The following is a 21927-nucleotide window of genomic DNA, read 5'->3' as shown; positions in this document are numbered from 1 at the left end:
ATTCAAAAGAAAAATTCAAGTATTTAAGACGTTTCATATATTCCACAGCAAGGAAATGAAATATCCCATGATAATAGAAAATATGAAAGATATGAATCAACATTTTATGCCTTTCAAAAATAACTTTTGCAAAATATTTTGAAGGATGACAACAGCTGTCCATAATTTTGAAGTCCAACTTAGGATCTTTGTGAAACACCCCCCTGGACAACGAGTATATATATGACGTAAGCACTTCAGTACTCTATTATTTGTAACCTTCGCAACATCAAAAACCTTGGTAACATCTGAAAGGTTAAGTTCATCCTAGTTACCCAATGATAGCAGGATACTTGCTGCCTGGCTTGCAATCATCCTGTGTCCCACATATAATACCATCAGCCAAAATCAGGCCGGAATAATCTACAACAAAAACACAAATTACAGATTACTACACAAATGATGCATGCGAGTCGGAGTCCACTATACGCTCTATCCGCACTCGAGTTGAGGCTGTACGCACCTATCGTACAAAGCCGTCAGGCTGAGGACAGAAAACAAATACAGCCTCAACTAGAGTGGATAGATCCTGTATTGAATGAATGAAAATATGCATTACACAACGAAACTCCTGGATCCTTGTTATTTGATGTAAACAAAACAAATTAAGATTGTTTCTTGTCATTATCGCTGAAAAATAAACCATGTACTGGAAAGTATTGCATGATTTTTATTTAAAAAATGTAGGATAGTCTTAGTAAAAGAATTGCACATGCCTGCTGTTGACCAATCATTTCATTAGGATCTAGGAGTGACTTGTAAAACAATCATTAACTATACTCAAATTATTATTTATTATCATAACTTTTTTTCTTTTTGTATGAGGGCATGAGGTACCCTGTAAAGGGAAAGTCCACCTCGACGTTAGATTTAAGGGTAAAGACCAGTATTGGAAACGCCCCAAGTCTAAAAATTGAAATGGAAGCTCTTTATTACCAATCATGTGAAAGAATATGTTTTGACTAATACATGATGATACAAATTTTGCTTGGAAACCGCCTACTAATTGATATATTTGGTAAATTAGTTTATCTATTGGACTGTGAGAGATAAACGCACGTGTTGCGCATAAGTGCGTAGTCCCATATACATCTTTCTGTGTACATTGCGTGTAACTTTACGAAGACTGGGCCAAATTTCTTATCATTTTGATGATTCCAGAACCTTGCAGTACAAACCAATACTTATATGTTAGATGATCAACCTTTTCTGATCGATTCCACAACGTTTCTTTCACAATGCAATCGCATGACCATTACTGGTCTTTATCTTTAATAAAATCAGAAATATATCAGAGAAACAGATATATGAATGTTGGAGCAAAATTTGATAAAAATAATAAGAAAGTTATGAATTTTTAAAGTTGAAAGCAATCACACACAACTCGTAACTCTGTGATGCATCTTTCAAAGTCCAGTCCCATTCGCTCTGTACAGAAAAATTTAAATATTTCTATTTTCTCTAAAGATATAAAATCATATATGCACCTTACGTATAGTCATATGTAAATATGTGTTTACACAACCTCTGTAAGAAACATATCTATTCCTTCATCAACAACTAAGAAAATGGAAACTTCTGACATTTTCTGTACATAAACAAACATCACCAAATCAGATTTTATGAATTGAGGATTCGCTTCTGATCTGTCAGAAATTGCTTGACTTGTTTAAGTGCTGTATTGTGGATGTCTCAGTGTATTGTTTCAGTATACAGTGAAACCTGTTCATAAAGGCCACACAAAAGCCCCAGGCATTCTGGCCACTATCGACAGATGACCTTTCTAGACAGGTTCTGCAACACACTTTCTAGGAGGAGGCAATATAGTTTGCCTTAATACCGTGTGAGTCAAAAAAAAGTTTACACCTTGAAAATTGCTAATTATTTTAAAAATCATCTACGAACAGTAAATAAACAGAAGGCATTGTTAGCGAGAGTGCAAAAATCGACTTGCGCCAAAGTGAGGCCTACAGTATGTATTATGTTGGGATTAGCGGAGTGAGAGAATGAATGTATCAAATGAAATGCATTATATATGAGATTTGCAGAAGCAAAGTCACACACACAAACACACGCACACGAATGTTCTTTGATATGTGTGGCATGATTATTTTGTTAGGGATGTTATTTGGATCTGCAAAGATCGAATTAATACCAAATCCAAATTGTTTTATTCAAACATCACATAAGCAACATTGGCGCAAGTCGTTTTTTGCACTCTCGCAAACAATGCCTCCTGTTCATCCAAGTGTGAACACATACCACACAAAATGATATATGATGATTCGGGATAAAACACTCTTTCATAAGATATATAATGATTTGATGTTCATTGATGATTTTTTTTCTTCAAATTAGCAATTTTCTAGATGTAAACCTTTATTTGACTCAAACTGTAGAGAAGTGGCTACTAAGATAGGTTTGATTAATCTCCTAAGCAGAAAAAAATTGCACGCAGGAAAACAAAACTCACTAGAATCTCTCCAGAAAGGCCGCTCATAGTACATCATAGTCTTAATCACAGACCCCATCGGATACCTTTGGTTCAGCTGCAGGGGAAAAAAGGAGAAAGGTGTGACATAAAGTCCATTAGATATGTATCTATTGCAAAATAAATCATTTAGATGAGATGGACTGGAAATTTGAAAAATAAAAAAACAAAGAAACAAAAACATTGACAACAAAGAAAAGAGACTACATGTACCGGTAACATATCCTTCAAGGTTTTCCCAGTTTGTCTTTTTTGAGATTTATGTACACAAATTTGATTTCATGGAAAAATTCCATTTGTAACATTCACACTTGTGCCATTCTGCCATAACCCAAATTATTGGCGACTAATAATTGCTAAAAATTCAACATTCTGAGTATGTACAGTAGGCTTACAGTTGCACCATGTAAGAGGGGGGGGGGGGGGGAGGATTGGGGAGTCCTGAAAAAGGACTGTTGGTAATCTTTCTTGTGTGTGTGCAACATGGTGCATCCGTAAGCCTACTGCATATCCACTATCTACATCACCATGCAAGCCGATACTTCATAAGCACCATTCTGAGTATGGCTTCTTAAAAATTCAGGGTCCATAGCTAACTCCAACTCTTCACAGGGTTTAATGTTCTCTCGCTTTGTATACATGTAAATATATATATATATATATATATATATTAAACAAGGGAAACGCTCTCGGCGGTCTCGCCTGCATAACGCAATTCAATATGATAAACCAGAACGTCAATGACGTAGCGCTCATCCGCATCTCGCAACAACAAATATCGTAAATTTTATGTAGTACACTTTTGAACTGGTCAAAAAATTAAAAAATTTGATGCCCTGGAAGGGAAGTAATTCCATTTTATTTGCATAAAGTACCATAAATAATCAATGGAGCAAAATCTCACAAATCTGTGTAGAAATTTAGTGTGCCAAATTTAGCTCTACCAGATAAGGCAAACCAAATCAAAATTGGTCAAGAAATGAGGGAAAAGAAGCAATTTTAGTTATTTTTGGAATAAATTTGCATAAATTACCATAATTAATTAATGGAGAACAATTTCAAAATTCTGTGTAGAAATTTAGTGTACCAAAGTTAGCTGTACGATATAAAGCAAACCAAATCAAAATCGGTCGAGAAATGAAGGAGAAGAAGACTTTTTTGTGATTTCGAATAAATTTGCATAAATTAGCATAGATAATGAATTTCACGATTCTGTGTAGAAATTATAAATCCCTTTCCTGGCTCTATCATATGAAACAATCAGAATCAAAATCGGTTGAAAAATAACGAAGAAGAAGCATTTTGAAAATCTTGATGTTGATGCCACAACAAAGTCTAAGTTTGTTGACCTTAAATGACCTTTAAACTTAACTTAGTGACCTGAAATTCTACTCACATAATTGGGGCGACTTGATAACCCTATAGTCCAAGTTTCATTGACTAAGAACTTATACTTTCAAAATTATATCGAAAATTCAAAAACTTAACATAAGGTTAAGTTTTCGATGATGATGCTACAACATAGTCCAAGTCTGTTGACCTGAAATGACCTTTGACCTTGACTTTGTGATCTGAAATTCTACTCACATGATTGGGGATACTTGATTACCCTATAGTCAAAGTTTCATTGACTAAGAACTTATACTTTTAAAATTCAAAATTTCAAAAACTTAACCTTAGGTTAAGTTTTTGATGTTGACGCCGCCGTCGCCGTCGCCGCCGTCACCGGAAAAGCGGCGCCTATGTCTCGCTTTTTGCTACGCAGGCGAGACAAAAACTAAGAAAGTAAAGTATTCAACTGTTACATCAGTCACTCTGCCAAAACAACTCAAGACCAATCCAATATGACCAATATTTTGCCATTAGTTGTATAGGGGCCAAATTTCTTATCATTTTGATGATTCCAGAACCTTGCAGTTCACACCAATTCTTATATGCTAGATGATCAACCTTTTCTGATCGATTCCACAACCTTTATTTCACAATGCAATCATATGACCATAACTGGTCTTTATCTTTAAAGTCGATCTGAGTCTTTGCGAAACACTCCCCTGGTGTCAAACTCATCCATGGATGTGTCATTACTAAAGATACAGGATGTTTGAAGCTTACCTGATGTCTGAGTGATGGTAGATTAGGAGTGAATGCAATCTTATTGTGCATGGCAGGAGGAAGAGCTGCTATTATATACTTGGCCTGAAATAAAAGGATAAGAAAAATATAATTAATACCATCCCATGCCCTGCATCAAACACTATATTACGCTCAATTCAGTTCATTTAGTTCATTTTATTTTTTCTTTCACAAACATCTGTTTATAGGATTTCAAAAAAAGTAGTAACAGGAATAACTAACATAATTTGAAGTGCAATAGTAATATTCAACATACAACTCTTGTTATTAACTAAAGAAATTCTATAAAAAGTCACTTCTGTAAGATCATGTTCTGAACATGAAAGAAAGAGGAGACCTATAGAAGCTGGGCTTGTTAGAGCAAGGTCCCCAAACAGAATGAAATATATAATGGGATTACCAGCAAATTCAAAAGCTAAGTTCCAAAATGAAAGAAATTCATGTACTTATATAAGCTGAGGATTATGAGGAATTCTAGATAAAGCGAAAACATTTTGAAGAAAATAAAATGTATATTAATAATGAAAATGCACTGTGCGCTGATAACAGCTGTCGGAGTTAAAGCTAGGGTAATAATTTCCAAAGGTCTTTGGAAGCGCATAGAGATGTTATTTCATAACGTATTATGCGCTATACAAGAACTGAATATTATTATTATCATTATTAATGAAATATGAAATTACATTGCCTGCAATTTCAAAAGCTAAGTTCCAAAGTAAAAGAAATTCATTGCATCTCAACATTTTGGATGTACTTATGAGCTGATGATTATTAGGAATTCTAGATAAAGCAAAAACATTTTCAAGAAAATAAAAATGTATATTAATAAATGAGCATTTGATGACTAGTCAAACCATTTCTTCTACTTTTGATGATTATCTTCAAGTTTAATGTTCTTTAAATTCTTAAAAATTAACATTACTCAGGAAATGAAAGGTTCTGAAAATTTCATCATTTATTACAACTCTGGAATATTTGTGAAATTACAAAGACTTGATACATAATCATACAGTCTACATTTTGCTGACTTTCATATTGTATATGATGAATATTACTTTAAAAAACTGCCTAAATACACCAGTTCATAGATAGGATATGGTAAAAATGTCCCCAAATTTCCATAGATCTTTTGCACATGGAGACATCCCACTTTGCACATTTTAAAATAATTAATGCCAAAGTGACTAGAGGTGCTTCATGAATACCTATTGTTTGCCCTCTTGAGAATAATACTTTCACCTGTGTATCAAAGAATGTACCATCACTTAGTGAACATATGAATAACGATTACACAACTTTCATGAGCATGAATCCATTACTCCTCTCGATGGATTTCACAATTTTGGTACAGATAACATTTATCCATCCAAGCGCAGATTGTATCTATGAGCTGGCTTACTGCAGAAACAAGTCAAGTCAATTATTTATACCATATATACATCACATGTATAAATGATAATCACCTTGTAGATATCGCCTGTTGCCGTAGTAACTGTTACACACTCTGCGTCCTGGGCTATATGAGCCACTGGTTTACTCAACAAGACTCGTTCTACAAAAATAAAAAAATCACTGATTGAATAAAGTCATATCAACAAAGTCAAATATACATGTACAGTAACATTAAGTTATTTCAATCTGTGTCTTTTGTTTACGCTAAGTTGATTTTTTTTAATCATTTATTCATAAAACTCATGCCATGCAGTATAAGTTCATAAAACAATACAGACAGATTTTGGGAAAATCAATGAACAAAATATCATAATGCTACAGTAATCTAGGATTTGTAACATAACATATATGCAATTACTTGCCATAGTATTAACATTTTACAATTTATAATAAATACAATATTTAAGAAAAAGGAAAAAAATGTAATATTTGAATAAATCATCTGAGTGGAAATTCAATGGTGGAGAATGATTGTTCTGTATATACTTAATAGTGCTCTTCTTGAGTTCATACTCTGTTATTATTGGATTCTACATCATTTTCCCTGCCGGTTTGAAAGGGATGGTAAGCAACTGAGAAGTAATCTGAAAATGTAAGTTGTAGCCGATAACTTATATAACATTAAAGCATATTGTTCAATACATCTAGAACTGGATCATTTACATGTGTAGCTCAAAGTATTCACTCAATTCTTTCCTACCAGGTACCAGTTTTACATCTGGGTGGAGAGTGGCAAGTGTAGATTAATAATCTTGCAAAAGGACGCTAGTGCCTCATCGGTCTTGGATCCGCGACCTTTGCATCTGCAGTAATGAGTACGGTAAACCACTCAACTATAGACCTGTCTTCACCAGCTCGAGTTTGCCAAATAACCTGCTATTTTAACTATCCCGATCACAAATTATTCTTCATCAGCCCGCGGTTGAAATTAGCAGGATATTTGGTCGAGAAAATATTCTGAGAAGTCTTGGTCTTCTTTCCAAAATATCCCGCTATTTGGGAAATAGCGGGCTAATTTGCGCCCGTCCGAGCTAGTTCGTGATGAGCGTATCGGTCTGGTGAAGACGCAATGTTGAGCTTCGGATAATATCCCGAGTCTGAAAATAGCGGGTTATGTGGCAAACTCGAGCTGATGAGGACAGGCCTAATGAGAACTCTCTCATCCTTACCTTCACCGAGCCGTTCTGCCATTGTGAGACTGATTCTGTGACTGCCTCCAACAAACTTCCTCTCCTGGAAAGAAATAAACATACAAAATCTTTGTTACTATTTCTGAGTGGCTCGAATACTTTAGAGATGGTAGAGCAAATATTCAGGATTTTGCTTGTGACACTGCTAAAATGGCATAGCATCAATAGGTCGAATAGGTCATCAAATCAAAACTTTTAAATGATTGTAAATTTAATTCCTGCTTGGCAATGTTTGAAATCTCCTACGTTATTTTACAGCACTAACATATGACACTATATTAAAAGAATGAAAAAGAAAACATATCTAATCAGTTTTTTCTATAGCTACAAGCCTAGTTCAGAGAGTTAAACGGATAGAGGTATATAGATTAACACACAATGTGTAAACACTTATGAAGTTACCGAAGAGTGATGCAACATTGAAAATTATTTATTTAACAATTGTTTTAATACTGATTGTGAAGAAGGAACTAACTCTCTACTTGTCTCATCAGTTTTACTTTTTATAGATATACCGGTACACATACCTGAGCACCATTCTCTGTTGCTGAAAATCTCAAATAACCTGTTGACAATTGAAATGGATAAAAGTAAATAAAAAGGGGAAGGAGTAATAGTTCGTCAATGACAAAGTAACAAATAATGTATGCAGAAGCCCAAAGGAAGATATTCCAAAAGCATTTTCAGCAAATTTCATTCAGCATCATTCAGAATGTTCAGCCCTAAACCAACTAGATCCAAGGCAATAGACTTTCATTCAATCGAATGTAAACTAATTAGTATTGTACAGTTCAGCACAAGGCAGTGATTATAGCCTTGTTAAACAAGCTAACACATCTAGGAGAATAAATCAGTTAAATTACCTAAGCAAGCTTAAAGCTTAAAGAAGAAGTCGAGTTCTGGTAATGCGATTGCATTGTGAAAGAAACGGTGTGGAATTGACCAGAAAAGGTTGATCATCTAGCATATAAGAATGTGTGTGTATTGCAAGGTTCTGGAATCATCAAAATGATAAGAAATTTGGCCAAGTCTTGGTAAAGTTACAAACACTGTACACAGAAAGATGTATATGGGACTACATGAACACGTGGCATAAAAATCCGGGTAGGATTTTTACGATGTTACATGACATATTTAGAATATGAAGGCATTTGAAGAGCCATGCTTTTCAGGGAACATGTCTTATCTGATGTTCTTCCACACTTGCATTACATGTATAAGAATGATAATGCTCACAAATTATTTTTCACCTCTTCCCAGCACTCAACCTTCTCTTTAAAGGTAAAGACCAGTTTTGGAAATGCCCCCCTCTCAAAAAATGAAATGGAAGCTCTTATTAGCAATCATATGAAAGAATATGTTTTGACTAATACGTGATGATACAAATTTTGCTGGGAAACTGCCTACTGATTGATATATATATGCTAGATGATCAATTTTTTCTGATCGATTCCACAACGTTTCTTTCACAATGCAATTGCATGACCAGAACTGGTCTTTACCTTTAAATCAGTATAATCTAGTTCAATCCGGTTCACTAAGCTAATGCCCCCAAAATAGATCAGATTCAATCCAGCTTGAACTATTCTACTTCATATCTATTTTATCAAGCTATTACATGTACCTGTATGCTATTACCTACAAGAATAAAGTAAGATTCACTCTAGCCCAATCCAGTTCAATCCAGTTCAATCCGGTTCAATCTAGATCAATCTAGTTCAATCCAGCTCACCCAAGCAAACTTACCACAGCCTCCTTTGATATACCAGAGGAAGTACAGGAGAGACATGTCCTTATCCTCAGCACAGAACCCAAGAGCACTCTGGACAGCGATGAAGTCTCTGGTCAGTTGAAACCAGAATGTCTTCTCGGCCCATTCCTTGACCGTCATACTATCCCATTCCTCCGCTTCAGGAAAGTCCCAAGGATGATCCATTGGAATCTGAACAGATTACAAGTATAGAGTAAAAAGCTAATTAAAGATTCGATCATCTGGGATTCACTATTATCATAGATTCGACTTATATCAACGATAGTTGTTAACAGTTACATGTAGTTGTCCTTGAAGAAAATTGCCTTTGGGGAAATGTGTCCTCAGTGGTATTGTCCTTTGCTGTACTCATTCAAGTTTAAAACTCCAGGGGATATGTTTGATCATTCTGAACATGTTTCATTCTACGTGTATAAACCAATTCCATGTATAAAGACCTCATACCCATCACTACCAACTTGTAGATGGGTTGGTGGGACTGAGAAGGTTGTAATGTGAGAACCAATTCTTACCTTATTCCCCATCTCATCAACTAAGTGCCAGAAATGGTTGAGGTCCATGTTAACGAAGGGGTTCCATGTGTCAGGATATAGACCTGTCAACGTGCGCCATCTACCCTGTTTTTTCATTAAAAAATGACAAATACATGTCAACATACAGAGATACTGTTAAAAAAAAAGGAAAACTTCAGTTTAAGAGCATGCTAGGGAAAGATTTCCCATACTCTGATTTCTACTCTCATCGATTGGATTAGTATCATACATGTGTTCTTTGCAGAGCCACCACTTTATTAGCTTTTCATCATGTGGACCCATGCCTTCACTGTGACTATGAGAATGTTGAATATGCGCTGAATAATGATTGCCACTCATTGTTTTAAATTTACTGCGGACCGCCTAAAGCCAAATGTGAACTGGAATTGAAGCTTTCTGACTCAAAATACTGCCTTTCTTCAATTTTCTGTGAAAAAAACTGTAATAAAACCCGTGTATTCAGTTCCCAGTAGAACTGATCAGGATTGTCACTTCATGCAGAAAAGGCAAACTGCTACTACTGCACATTTGGGCGGGTTTGCTTGTGGTTTCCCAACAGCAAACATAATCATGAATATACAGTGTATGACTGTCTACCAACTCAATTCGTTAAAATAAGTGAGATATGTTAATTCATGTTTGGATTTTTATTAAGGACTATGGAAATCTACAGACTTCTAGTTTTATCTTGCTATTGGCCAATCACAGGGGTACAGATGTATTCACAACCATAATTTAAAGTGAAGTAGCAAGGACCATCGTGATAAAAGGCTATTGATGTACCTATCAGGGATATCCCTTTATGACTGATATACAGTAATTGATATCGTTATGGGTATAAATGGCTCATCTCTGTGAAAACATTTTGCAGAAATCAACCAGAAATCATATTTTGTCTAGAAATACATGTATATCATGTAATTCTTTATGCTAAAAATCATTTGCTAAACTGTTTATTTAAATACGTTCTTCAAACTTGATGGCTCTAACAATGATACATGTAGTAATGCATATGATCTCCTCTTTACCCGGTTGTATGCAATGGCTGTGCCTTCATCAAAGCAACGGAAGTTGTCCACACCCAATTCTTGAGATAGTCTGTAGACGCGATCCTGAGTTGGTCCCATGTAAGCCCCGCCTATATCCGTGTAGTCTATGGCCTTGTCCTAATAATGTCAAGAAGAAAAATATAAACAGATATACATTGTATTTCATCCACATTCACCTTAGAATGACAACAAATATATTTGAATTTTAGACAATTACTGCAAACAAATATTCAAAAGTATTTCAGTACCGAGGGTGAAAAAACCTTTACTCCAGCGACATTTGCTCGGGTTTGTATATTGCCAAAGAATAATGTTAGAAAAAGTGTTATCTTTGATATATATATACATGTATATATGGTTGCTTTAATACAAACAAGCATATACAGGATTTCTTTGCAGTCGGGTCAAAGTAAAACAATCCTCAAACAAACAAAAATCTCCTCAGAGCAAGTGCCTTACATGTAGCCAGACCATTTAGAAATGGCAGTGTTTAAATAGAGCAAGGGACAGATACATTGTTTTGTCCAGGGTTGAAGACAGGAATTTGGGAGAGTATTAAAAATTGACTGTGATCATTAAATTAGGACGCCATACTGGGCTGGTGAACGTTATATGAGATTGTTTTCAATAACGCTATCTTCGGCGGCTTGAATCAATTTTAGGGAATATAATATGAAGAACCGGCCAGATTCGTAACATTTTAACTGGGATTGGAAATTTGCAGGGAGGTACGGTGGACATTGTTAACACAGAGAGACCCATCGGGGTAATCCATTCATTCTTCCTCTCCACCAAAATCTAAGATTAGTGCAGAGTGCCAAGTCTGACCAATCAATCATCTGTGGTTATTGACCTTCACAGTAGGCCTGTCCTCATTAGCTCGAGTTTGCCAAAATCCTGCTATTTTAACAGTCCCATTTGCAAATTAGCCAGTTAATTTGCGCCTCCATCAGCCCGCAGTTGCAATTAGGGGAATATTTGGTCAAGAAAATATCCTGAGAAATCTTGGTCTTAATTGTTTCCAAAATATCCGGCTATTTGGGAAATAGCAGGCTAATTTGCGCACCGTCCAATCTAGTTTGTGATGAGCGTATCGGTCTGGTGAAGACGATTTCGAGTTTAGGGATAATATCCCGAATCCGAAAATAGCGGGTTATTTGGCAAACTTGAGCTGATGAAGACAGGCCTACTGTAGTGTCATAGTCAAGAGCACTTTAATAACCACCTAATTCTTATACTGGTACTTTTTGTGCATGTCACACTCCACAGATAATAGCTTCATGGACAGGTGCACTTTATATAAAATGCAGGGCATCATAATTATGTACTCCTGATGAGAACAACCTAATAGGCAACTACAACATGTAACTAATATATTTCCCTTACCCAATATTTAGTGCACACTTTTCAGGGGTGATAGTGAGCACTAAATAAAAATAGGTTTTTTTTTCCCCTCTACCACGCCCCCTTGAGTAAAAAAAAGAAGAAGAAGAGAATATGCAGGAAAAAATGCCATCGAACAACATTCCCCCCTTTTTAGTAAAAAAATTGGGAAAAATAGGGAAGAATAGAGAAAATAAGGGGAAAATCTGGAAAAATCTGGAAAAATTGGGATAAAATTGGAAAGAAAAAAAAATCTAATAAAAAAAATTAAAAAAACAAAAATAATAAAAAATAGGGTAGAAGAAAAAAATCAGGGAAAAATCTGTAAAAATCGAGAAACCGATTTAAATCGGGTAATTATCAGGCCTGACTTTTCTATTGTGTAAAGCAAACGTACATAGACGTACATGTACTGTACATGCAGGTCAGGAAGCAGTTCATACTGGCAGTATCAAACTATTTGATTATTGGTAGGTTTTTGTAAAAGATAAAGATATATTTCAAGTTGCATTGAATGTGTCTAATTTGTGCACATTTTTTCTCTTAATAAATCTGAAGGAAAATGTGTACAGTTGGCAGTTATCAAGAAAGAACTTCTTTTTAGTATTTCACTTGGAGATTTGTTTTTGTTGGATATTATCTTGACCTTCATAAATTTTGGGTTGATTTTATGCCGTAGATCTACCCTGAAAATTCAAAATTGTTCATGAAGATGAAAATGATTTTTGTTAATGGGTTGGATTAAAAATGGATGGATATAAATTTATTAGTTGTATGAATAAAGCTACATTTGTTTGTGAAATACAGCCTTGTACTACATGAAGCTGTACACAAATTATCTTTTGAAGGGATTGGTCCCCCCCCCCCTCCTTCTAGTCAGTCCCCTTTAAAGATTACAGATATTTGCTTGGTTCCAATCCAATCCAAAGTTCTGGATATATAGCTAATGAGCTGGAAACACACAAGGAAAAGACACATTCAAGTACATTGTACTTGTACTTTGACCTGTAAATTTATCCTAATGATTATTCCTGGCAGAAATCATAGCACCATGGACATCACGAGACTGATTCAATATTTGATTTGAACAGTGACTTTTTGTTTATGCCTTATCAATGTGGTAGTAAATATTCTGCTGCATTCATGTGTTATTCAAATCTACTGTTCATGCATTTAATTACTTTTCATGTAAGCTTTATATCGGATGGCCCTAGTCGGTGTTGGTGTATTTTTATGACAATATTTAACTCTTTTTAATAACAAGAAAAAGGGATAACATTATTGTCGTTAAAAGACTGTTGGCTAAAAATTTAACACAATGAGAGACAGAGAAAATCAATTTTCCGAACTGGGTCACCCACAGTGTACATTAAATGTATACATGTGCAATCACTTCCAGCAAGTTCCAGGGATGTTTTTTTTAGCTGAAGAAGATCCATGTAGGAAGGAATATTATGGCCAATCAAAGATGGAAAATGTAAAAAAGTGAACAAAATGGTGAACCAGTCCATCAACAGCTTGTTGGTGGATGCTTTTACGCTGTTGTTTTTGAAAACTGGCATGATGTTTTTTCTTGCTTAAAGGGGAAGTCCACCCTAATACGAAGATTTAATAGCAAAATGAGAGGAACATTTAAGACCGGCTGAACTAGCAGAAGGGATTAGACAACCCAGCGAGGTCACTGACAGGTGGATATCTCATTAACTTAGCTCTCAATTAACATTAAAAAAAGAGGATTATGGGGGACCAACAGGCACCGATTGGGAAGTTTTCTATATAGAGGGAGCAAGTATATATAGCCACAAGTAGTACTGTGTGGTTTTTAAAAAAACTTGAAGTTGAGATTAATTAAACAAAAAATTGGCAACTCTATGATGTAGCTTGCGAGCTCCCTCCCATGTACTCTGTACTAAAAAAATCAGATAAAAAAAAAACAGAGAACACAAAAGACTTCATGAATGACTATCGTCAACGAACCAGAGTTAAGTCTTTTGTCAACTCTGTTTTTTGTTACGGCAGGCAGCCAGTGAAAAGGAATTTGTGAAAATTATGGAAATGCAAGCATACTCAAATAAACAGAACCTTATTATTCCTGGCTCATTTTTCCTGATTGAGATGTCATATGAAAGGGCAGAAGATGAACTTTCTAGAAATGTGATTTTCTCTTTGAAATTCAGATACTGTTCGCCAAATGACTTTTTGGTACCCTTTCTTCTGATTGTTTTTAAAGATGAAGTTGAGTTCTGGTCATGCGATTGCACTGTGAAAGAAACGGTGTGGAATCGACCAGAAAAGGTTGATCATCTAGCATATAAGAATTTGCGTGTATTGCAAGGTTCTGGAATCATCAAAATGATAATAAATTTGGCCAAGTCTTGGTAAAGTTACAAACACTGTACACAGAAAGATGTATATGGGACTACACGAACACGTGGCGTAAAAAACCTACCCCCGAATTTTACGATGTTACATGACATATTTAGAATATGAAGGCATTTGAAGAGCCATGCTTTTCAGGGAACATGTCTTATCTGATGTTCTTCCACACTTGCATAATAAGAATGATAAAGTTCACAAATTATTTTTCACCTCTTCCCAGAACTCAATCTTCTCTTTAATCACTCATGCATGAAATATGCATCAAATGAAAGAGGAGGATCTAAGCTTTACAAATAATTATTTATCATTTATTTATCATAATTGTGATTAAGTTATGATAAAACATTGATCAATAATTCTCTTTTTTTTTCTTTCTGGGACGCACTGTATAAACAATTGTACATGCATAAGAGAGAGAAAGAGAGAGAGAGAGAAAGAGAAAAAAAACAGACAATCAGAGAAAGAGAAAAAAAACAGACAATCAGAGACAGTGAAAATATACCACACACCCAATGAATCTCAAATGACAATCATCCATTCCTATAGCAGTTCCTGTGACAAAAATATATATATTCCTATTCAATTTTCAAGATGCATGTAATGACTTCTAGCTGTTTACACAAGTGTGCATCTCCCCGGGACATTGGTGTTATTACAGCCAGCATCTTTTGACATTCACCATGACCTTGAGCTGTGAATCTCACAGTAATTTCATCGATTCCAGATGAACAAGCACAATTCACAAATCAATAAAGATTGATGGTTACAGGGTACAAGGATGAATCACATGTAACAGCATTAAAGGTACTATGTCCCTTTTGCAGCCAACCTCAAATGCTGTAGAACTTTGCAGGAATTATGAATATTTAAATTATGCAAGGAAACCCGTTTACTTGCTAGACTTCACTGTCAGACACTATTGAGTGACTGACTGGCTTTTTTTCTTCTTTGGTAATAACATACATGAACAGAGTTGTAAAGGGTACATGAGCATTTGTCTACAACAATAACCCACTTCTTGTGATGGCCAAGATTAAACTGATTGAATCTTTGCGCAGCATAAAACGTATGACCATTCGGTACAATTGTCTGAAAATCAAGACTATTACTTTTGGGCTCTATAGCCCTAAAGTCGATTTGACAACTAATAGTCGTTATTTTCCCACTTGAAGACATTTTCAAGCCCCACCTTTTTTAGGGAAGTTCTAAATTAGTATTATCTTTCAAATGCAGTTGGAATTTAACTTTTTCATTTTTTTGGCCTGCAAATGGGACATAGAACCTTTAAATTAAATTTGACATGCATGCATCACGTATGTTACTGTACGCTCGCGTAATGTGCGCGTCCATTGCGTCTTATGACGTCATCCCCAAAGTAGGTCAAATCAGCGCGAACCGAGGAAAAATGTAAACAAAAGTTGTCACATGTTTGTCAACATACCCAATCAAAAATGACTAAACCAGACGTTAACCAAAAACATAATCCTGAAATGCATATTCATGTTTCCATTTATATAGTAACAATCATTACCAATCGCACCTATTTTTTTAATAGTACCTCTTTGATTAGATACCTTATTTTGCATAAAAATTGTTGAATAATATTTAAATTTTTGAACCTTCCAAAAATATGTGTTTTAAAAAAAAAACATAATTTTTACCACTTTGAGCTTTTGCATAGTGGGGAACGAGGACCTAAACTTGTCGTCGATTTCAATTTTTATCATCCTACCTTTTTTTGAACAACTGGACTTCTCCTTGATTTGGTGCTACTTTTAGGTAAATATTAAACATTTTTGGTTGGAAAATTGCCTTCGCCTGATCATGACGTCACCATTCAAGCATTGCAGTCGGTAAAGGTCGTAATTTGAATGGAAATGAATGTTTGAGAGTGTCTGATTTTAATGTGATCTTGATCAAAGTATGTTTGCCTTTCGAACTTACTGTAAAATACAATGTGCTGTTTGCCAAAAGCCGCACATGTTGCAATCACAGCGGTGCGGTGTACGCTCCACCGCCGTTTGCGTAGGCGCAGACTCCCAGTCCCACTTCGATGACTGAGACAACGTGGTCGGGGGTACGCGTATATACACAGTCACGTACACGAAACTAGTGTTGCTGAATCACACTTTTGACTTGATCGTGGTATATTTTGAACAAGGCACTTCAATTATTTTGTTAACATAAAATAATTAGTCGAATAGAATTAACCTAGACTTAGATCTATTGTAGTATTTTCATGACATTCTAGCCTAATCTAGGGCCTCTAAAGGCTCTATAACCAAAGTCTGTAGACTATTTAACTAGAAATGTTATTCATTGTTATCGTTATAATATAGGCCTATTAATAATAAGTATTTAATTTATTACTGCTAGTAAGTAGACCCTACTAGCGTTGGACCTATGATTATTACGTTGTATTATATATAAGGTCTATTCACCAGCATAGGATTTCATCTTGGGGGGCGGGGGCATCAGAGGGGGGGGGGGTTCCCCCTCCTTGTAAATTATTAGAGAAAGATGATGATTCATTGTACCGTTTTCAACCCTTAATCCTTGACTGAATTTCAAAATTGTTTCTTTGTCTGCTTTTTCTTCCTACGGATGTCCTCTTACTTTTTTTCTCTCCTCTCTCTCTCTCTCTCTCTCTCTCCCCAACTGCCCCCCCCCCCCCCTGGCTACGCGCCTGGTATATTACAGATACTGAGTAGAGGTCCAAGTGCCAAGACATCTGCTACAGTAAAGCCTTGACGGGATTAGAGCTACAGGACTTGAGCAAGGATCTCCAATGGAAATGCATGTACGGTACAGGTATGTTGTTATTTTATATTTATTTTCTCCCAAGAAGTGATTCCTAATAGCTTGTCAGTTATTACCTCCCTATGATCACACATCATATATAGAAATCTGCATTAACAAAGACAATTAACATCACAGATCTTATTCCAGCCATTGTTTTCTGTCATGGTTGATGTATTTATTCTTGTATTCTCTCACACTTCTCAATATCAACCAAACTTGCTGAAGTCTACCCGGTAATGCAAATAATGTGCACAAGTTATCCAGACATGAATATTGGTACATTCTTTGTGACCAGACGTAAATGTTTCTGATCTTTTTCATAAACAAATGTCTATAGCCTGATTAAATTGTATTGATACAAATAATAATAATGACAGTTAATGATTATTATAATGATAATAATAATGATACTAATGATAATGATAAGTTTGGGGATTTGTCTACTGATCCTAAATCCTACACACTGGCAGTAGTACATGAATCTCTACTGTAATGGATACTGGTATCTGGTATCTGATATTGCAGACTCCAATCATGACTTTATCAGACTATGTTTGATAAAAGCCTCAACATAATTCTCTACTGCATGTTTATTACAGAAATTAAAAAGGTGACCTACTTCAGTAAAGCCATTTGAATCAAAATTTTAAGAAAAATGCTACAAACACTTTCATTTAATTCTAAGTTTAATTATTCTTAGATTGCAAATAAAAAATAAAATAAAATAAAATGAATAAAAATAAAAAAAGACCCCACAAACTATGTATACATAGAATCCAGTGTGCATTGCTCTACTCTGAAATTAAGGGGTATTTGGAGTGCATTTAACTGAATTTATTGTAGTTTGAAGGGCTGCTTAGGATCCACTGATTTTTTACACATTGTATGTTGAGTTTGAGATCATCATTGTATCCCCTTAGATCTCTTGAAATGTTGTTGAGCTGGCAGTGAACCGATTCACCTCCTTGCTCACCCATCATCCCAAGGCTTGCTCCCCAGTCTCTGAACCAGGGGATGACATGAAACTGCAACAGATGCTGTTTGGGGGTCACACTCTCTGTGGGGAAGTTCTGACGGTAGAACGACATGTACTCTTTGATGTCTCTGTCTGTTGGTAAATAAACAATAGAAAAAAATAAAAATAGAGATCTGTAAATGTTATTTTCTAGTAAATTATTTTTGCATTTCAGTTTCATTTGATACTTTCTTGCCCTGTCACTCTTTATTTATTTCAAATGAAAATTACTTGCATATCATTTTTATGTTTTGCAGCTGACCTATATGATCATGATTTCTTGGACTCTTACCCAGCTTGTCGATGACTGAGTCGTCCAGGAATGTACCGGTGTTGATACCTCGGTGGCATGCCCCAAACAGCTTCAGCAACGTGTTGTATTTGGTGGCTATCTGTTCTGCCTCCTGGATGAGGTCCTGGTCGTTGGGGCAGAGTGACTGTACCGTCTTTGCTATTGTAGCAGTGATAACATCAGTGTTCTCGGGCTGTTGGAGCAAGGTACACAAAGAAAGATTCTAAGTTAAAGGATAGTGACATTTACTATTAGAATATAGTGGACATTAGGCAAGGTGCAGCGTAAAGAATTTATATTTTCTTGTATTAATCAAAAGAAAGACAATTTGAATTACTATGACTTGTGAAAATATAGTTGTGTATTTCAGGAATTTTCTTACTTTTTATGATAAACTCTACTCACCTGTAAACATTTATGTACATGGTTCCCCACAAATGAACGACCATGGTACGCCTGTCTGCTCACTCTCAACTGCTGTAGTGCTTCTTCTAGACCAACATTAGTTGGTCCAGAGTGAGCTAGCATTTCGGGTATTTTGCCTATTTCCTTCTCCTACAAAAAAAAAGAGATTTAATATGTTTAATTTTATATCAATTTTAGTTCAAAATGCATTTGGTACATCTATGCATGATTTAGGATTAAAACGTATGCAACTCATATTTACAATACTGCTGGTGTGACATCAAGATACTAACCAGTTTAGCTTTCTCTCTCTTCTTCTCTTCAGCCATTTCCAGGATGAGGGTGGGTGGTTCAGCTTCCGGGTAAAGTAGTGCAACCATCATGTGCTGTTCCATGAGGTCGTGAACTTCTTCCTCAGCTAGCTTCACTCTGGTCTGGAGATTCAGCTTCTTCAGCTGCTGTTTGAAGGCCTCCTTTGCTTCTAGTTGGTCTGTAGGAGTTCTTGCCAAGGAGTGGCCAATCTTTAGGTCCAGGGTGTGACATGCTTGGCAGAGTGAATTGAAGTGCTTCAGGAAGACCCCTAGGGAGATGTGGAGCCCAGGAGGACAGACCTGATAAATAGGAGAAAAGGGCTTATAATATCAGAGGTATTAACAACAATTTTCATTGCCATCATTGCACATGAAACTTCTAAATATTCTAAATGTTTGTCTTCCTGAACGGTTTAAAGTAGCTAAAACCTGGTAAGCATGAATGTCTGTGGTAAGATACAGATCCAATTAAGTACCCACCCCACCCCTGGTAGGGGTATATCTTGGCTACTGATTAAGAATTTGGCTATTGAAATCAATTTTTTTCTTAAATATCTTACCCTATTTATTGGAATATCAAAGAATGGGTCTCTGATCACGTTAACAGACTCCTTTGGGATGCCACAGGTTTTGAAATGGCTGAGGGATTCTTTGAGGGTCTGCAGGCTTCGCTGACGGGGGACAGTCATTGGTGGGTCAGCGAAGTCTTTCTTAGGCATCTCACAGTAGAGACAGCAATGACGGCCTGGTGAAGAAAAAAAATGGGGAAACAATTAAGTCAGAGATATGATTTTTTTTTTTTAATTACTATTTTTAATCAAAGTTATGTATATATAATGTTTATTAAAGCAAGGCTTACCATTGGGGCCAGTGAGTCCATACATGCGGGTCAAATATTCGTAGTCACCGAAGGCGAAGACTTTCATGGTTTTCCCTCTGTAAAGACAAAATATGAGATAGACACAATAAAAATTCACATACAAAGTAACTACATCCCCATTAGAAATCTTACTCATTATATAAATCGCTATATAAATCTCATGTATTATTATTATTGAAATTTTATAGGTTATCTTTTTATTTTGTATAAATATTAACATTTTATTCAACAGAATTAGAAATCACACCTCCATGACATGGACTCCAAGTCAGCAATCTGACATCTGATAGTCTCCAGAGAGACATCGAGGTTGAAGGTAGAGTCGGAGCCAGGGAACAACATGATGACTCGGGTGTTGTGGAGGCTATTGGGTCTGTTAACGTTGGCCACCTGTATCATCATTTTGAATGTTCCTCCCCCTTTGTCTCCTCCCACTTTCAGCCAGATTTCGCCTTCAGGGATGTGGTCCTCATGCCAGGTGAGCTCTCCAAGTCTGTAGATATGTAGAAAAAGGACATTATTGCATTATTCAAAGGGATATTTAATTTGATTTAAATGGGTTAAATTAATAAAATTATCTTACCAGAATAAAATCAAAATGCTTCTGAGGATAGGGAATAGATATCAATATCAGAAACACTATGGCCCAAATTCACAAAGGAGGTTTAAACCCCCTCCTGGTTTAAACCACCTCCTGGGTTTCTTCTGAACAAATCATATATTTCTTTAAGTATGCTGATGGACCATGCGCTCTTATTTTAGTGTGCTTAAAAAAACCTAGGAGAGGGTTTAAACCCCCTCTATGGTACCTCTCTTGTGAAATCAGGCCTATCATTTAATTTTTAAATTGGTGCATGTAGTAATCAGTTGTTAATGATATTTAAAATATCTTTTTTCTTTTGTCATGTTAATGTTTTGCTTTAATGGTTTTCTTTACATTATCACAGGTAGAGACATGAACTCACTGATCATACTCCTCTAGCAAGTCTTGGACAAGGGCACTGAGGCTGTTAACTGCGACTACTGGGGTCTCCTTGATTTCTATTGCGGTGTCGCTTGAACCCTGTTGAAGAGGCAACCACTCCCCGGTGATGTTATCCTTGATGGCATGGTCTTGCAGTTTCCTCACCTCCTTCTCATTACCTGTTGAGATTCTACGATCCTTTAGCCAGCTGTTAAGAAATATATTAGGTATTGTAATGTATTTTTATTGTATCTAATTACTTGAGCTAGAAATGAGGTGTAATTCCTGGGGTTGGGGTACTCATCTTATGAGGTGTAACTCTAAAGGGTCACTTTTTTGTAAGAAAAACCTAAGTATGGGGTAATGTTTTGTGCCAGAAAGCCCCCAAAACATGTGTAACGTCATTGTTAAGAATGATATTCTTGCTTGAAAATATCATTCGAGATGCAAAAGTGGTCTTTACAGAAAAATGAAACCCCTTTAATGGGTAACCTGTAGAGGTGTTGTGGATAAGTGGATAAGTCAAGGGACTTTGAACCACAAGGTCTGGGGTTCAAACCTTGTAGGATTCATTCCTTGAATGATGAGATCTGTATAAAGGCTCCTGGAGCTAAAGCAGGGGTAATAACATAAGTACTTTCAAAGTCTATAGAGACGTATCATGTGATGCAAATGTAGAGCAGATTGTTATTGTTATTATTGTTGTTATTATTACCCTTTCCTGCCAAAATGCCCCATCAACTTAGGTATGGGTATGAAGTCTGCAGATCTCCGTCTAAACCAAATCTGAGTACCCTCTTACATGAATGTCCATAACAAAGATTGTTCAACGCACCTC

The 21927-nt window shown here is 35.9% G+C and overlaps 1 protein-coding gene and 1 long non-coding RNA gene across 4 annotated transcripts in view; one reads left to right on the top strand and one right to left on the bottom strand.

Annotated features, from left to right (window-relative positions):
* The window catches only part of LOC100891493 (amine oxidase [flavin-containing] B), a 42112-nt gene that overhangs the window by 8006 nt on the left and 12179 nt on the right, over positions 1 to 21927 (bottom strand). Inside the window, exons 4-12 of the mRNA XM_030975202.1 lie at positions 10638 to 10775; positions 9589 to 9693; positions 9052 to 9247; positions 7833 to 7870; positions 7285 to 7348; positions 6127 to 6215; positions 4643 to 4726; positions 2513 to 2588; positions 315 to 402 (exon numbers count right to left, since the gene is read on the bottom strand). Of these exons, the coding sequence (XP_030831062.1) occupies positions 315 to 402; positions 2513 to 2588; positions 4643 to 4726; positions 6127 to 6215; positions 7285 to 7348; positions 7833 to 7870; positions 9052 to 9247; positions 9589 to 9693; positions 10638 to 10775 (878 nt within the window). The remainder of the gene's footprint in view (positions 1 to 314; positions 403 to 2512; positions 2589 to 4642; positions 4727 to 6126; positions 6216 to 7284; positions 7349 to 7832; positions 7871 to 9051; positions 9248 to 9588; positions 9694 to 10637; positions 10776 to 21927) is intronic.
* On the top strand, positions 15738 to 21424 carry LOC105441593. Of its 3 annotated transcripts, none has more exons than XR_972088.2 (7): positions 15738 to 16199; positions 17121 to 17231; positions 18143 to 18336; positions 18495 to 18735; positions 19260 to 19581; positions 20358 to 20603; positions 21073 to 21424. It is a non-coding gene; the product is annotated as an uncharacterized LOC105441593 (long non-coding RNA). The 3 variants fall into 3 exon arrangements; XR_004062222.1 differs by having other exon boundaries at positions 15738 to 16273; XR_004062221.1 differs by lacking the exon at positions 18143 to 18336.

Source organism: Strongylocentrotus purpuratus, unplaced genomic scaffold (assembly GCF_000002235.5).
Source record: "Strongylocentrotus purpuratus isolate Spur 01 unplaced genomic scaffold, Spur_5.0 spur5_scaffold_8, whole genome shotgun sequence".
Lineage (NCBI taxonomy): Eukaryota > Metazoa > Echinodermata > Echinoidea > Camarodonta > Strongylocentrotidae > Strongylocentrotus > Strongylocentrotus purpuratus.
Note: the sequence above shows the minus strand (reverse complement) of the source record. Positions and strands in the feature narration are given on the sequence as shown.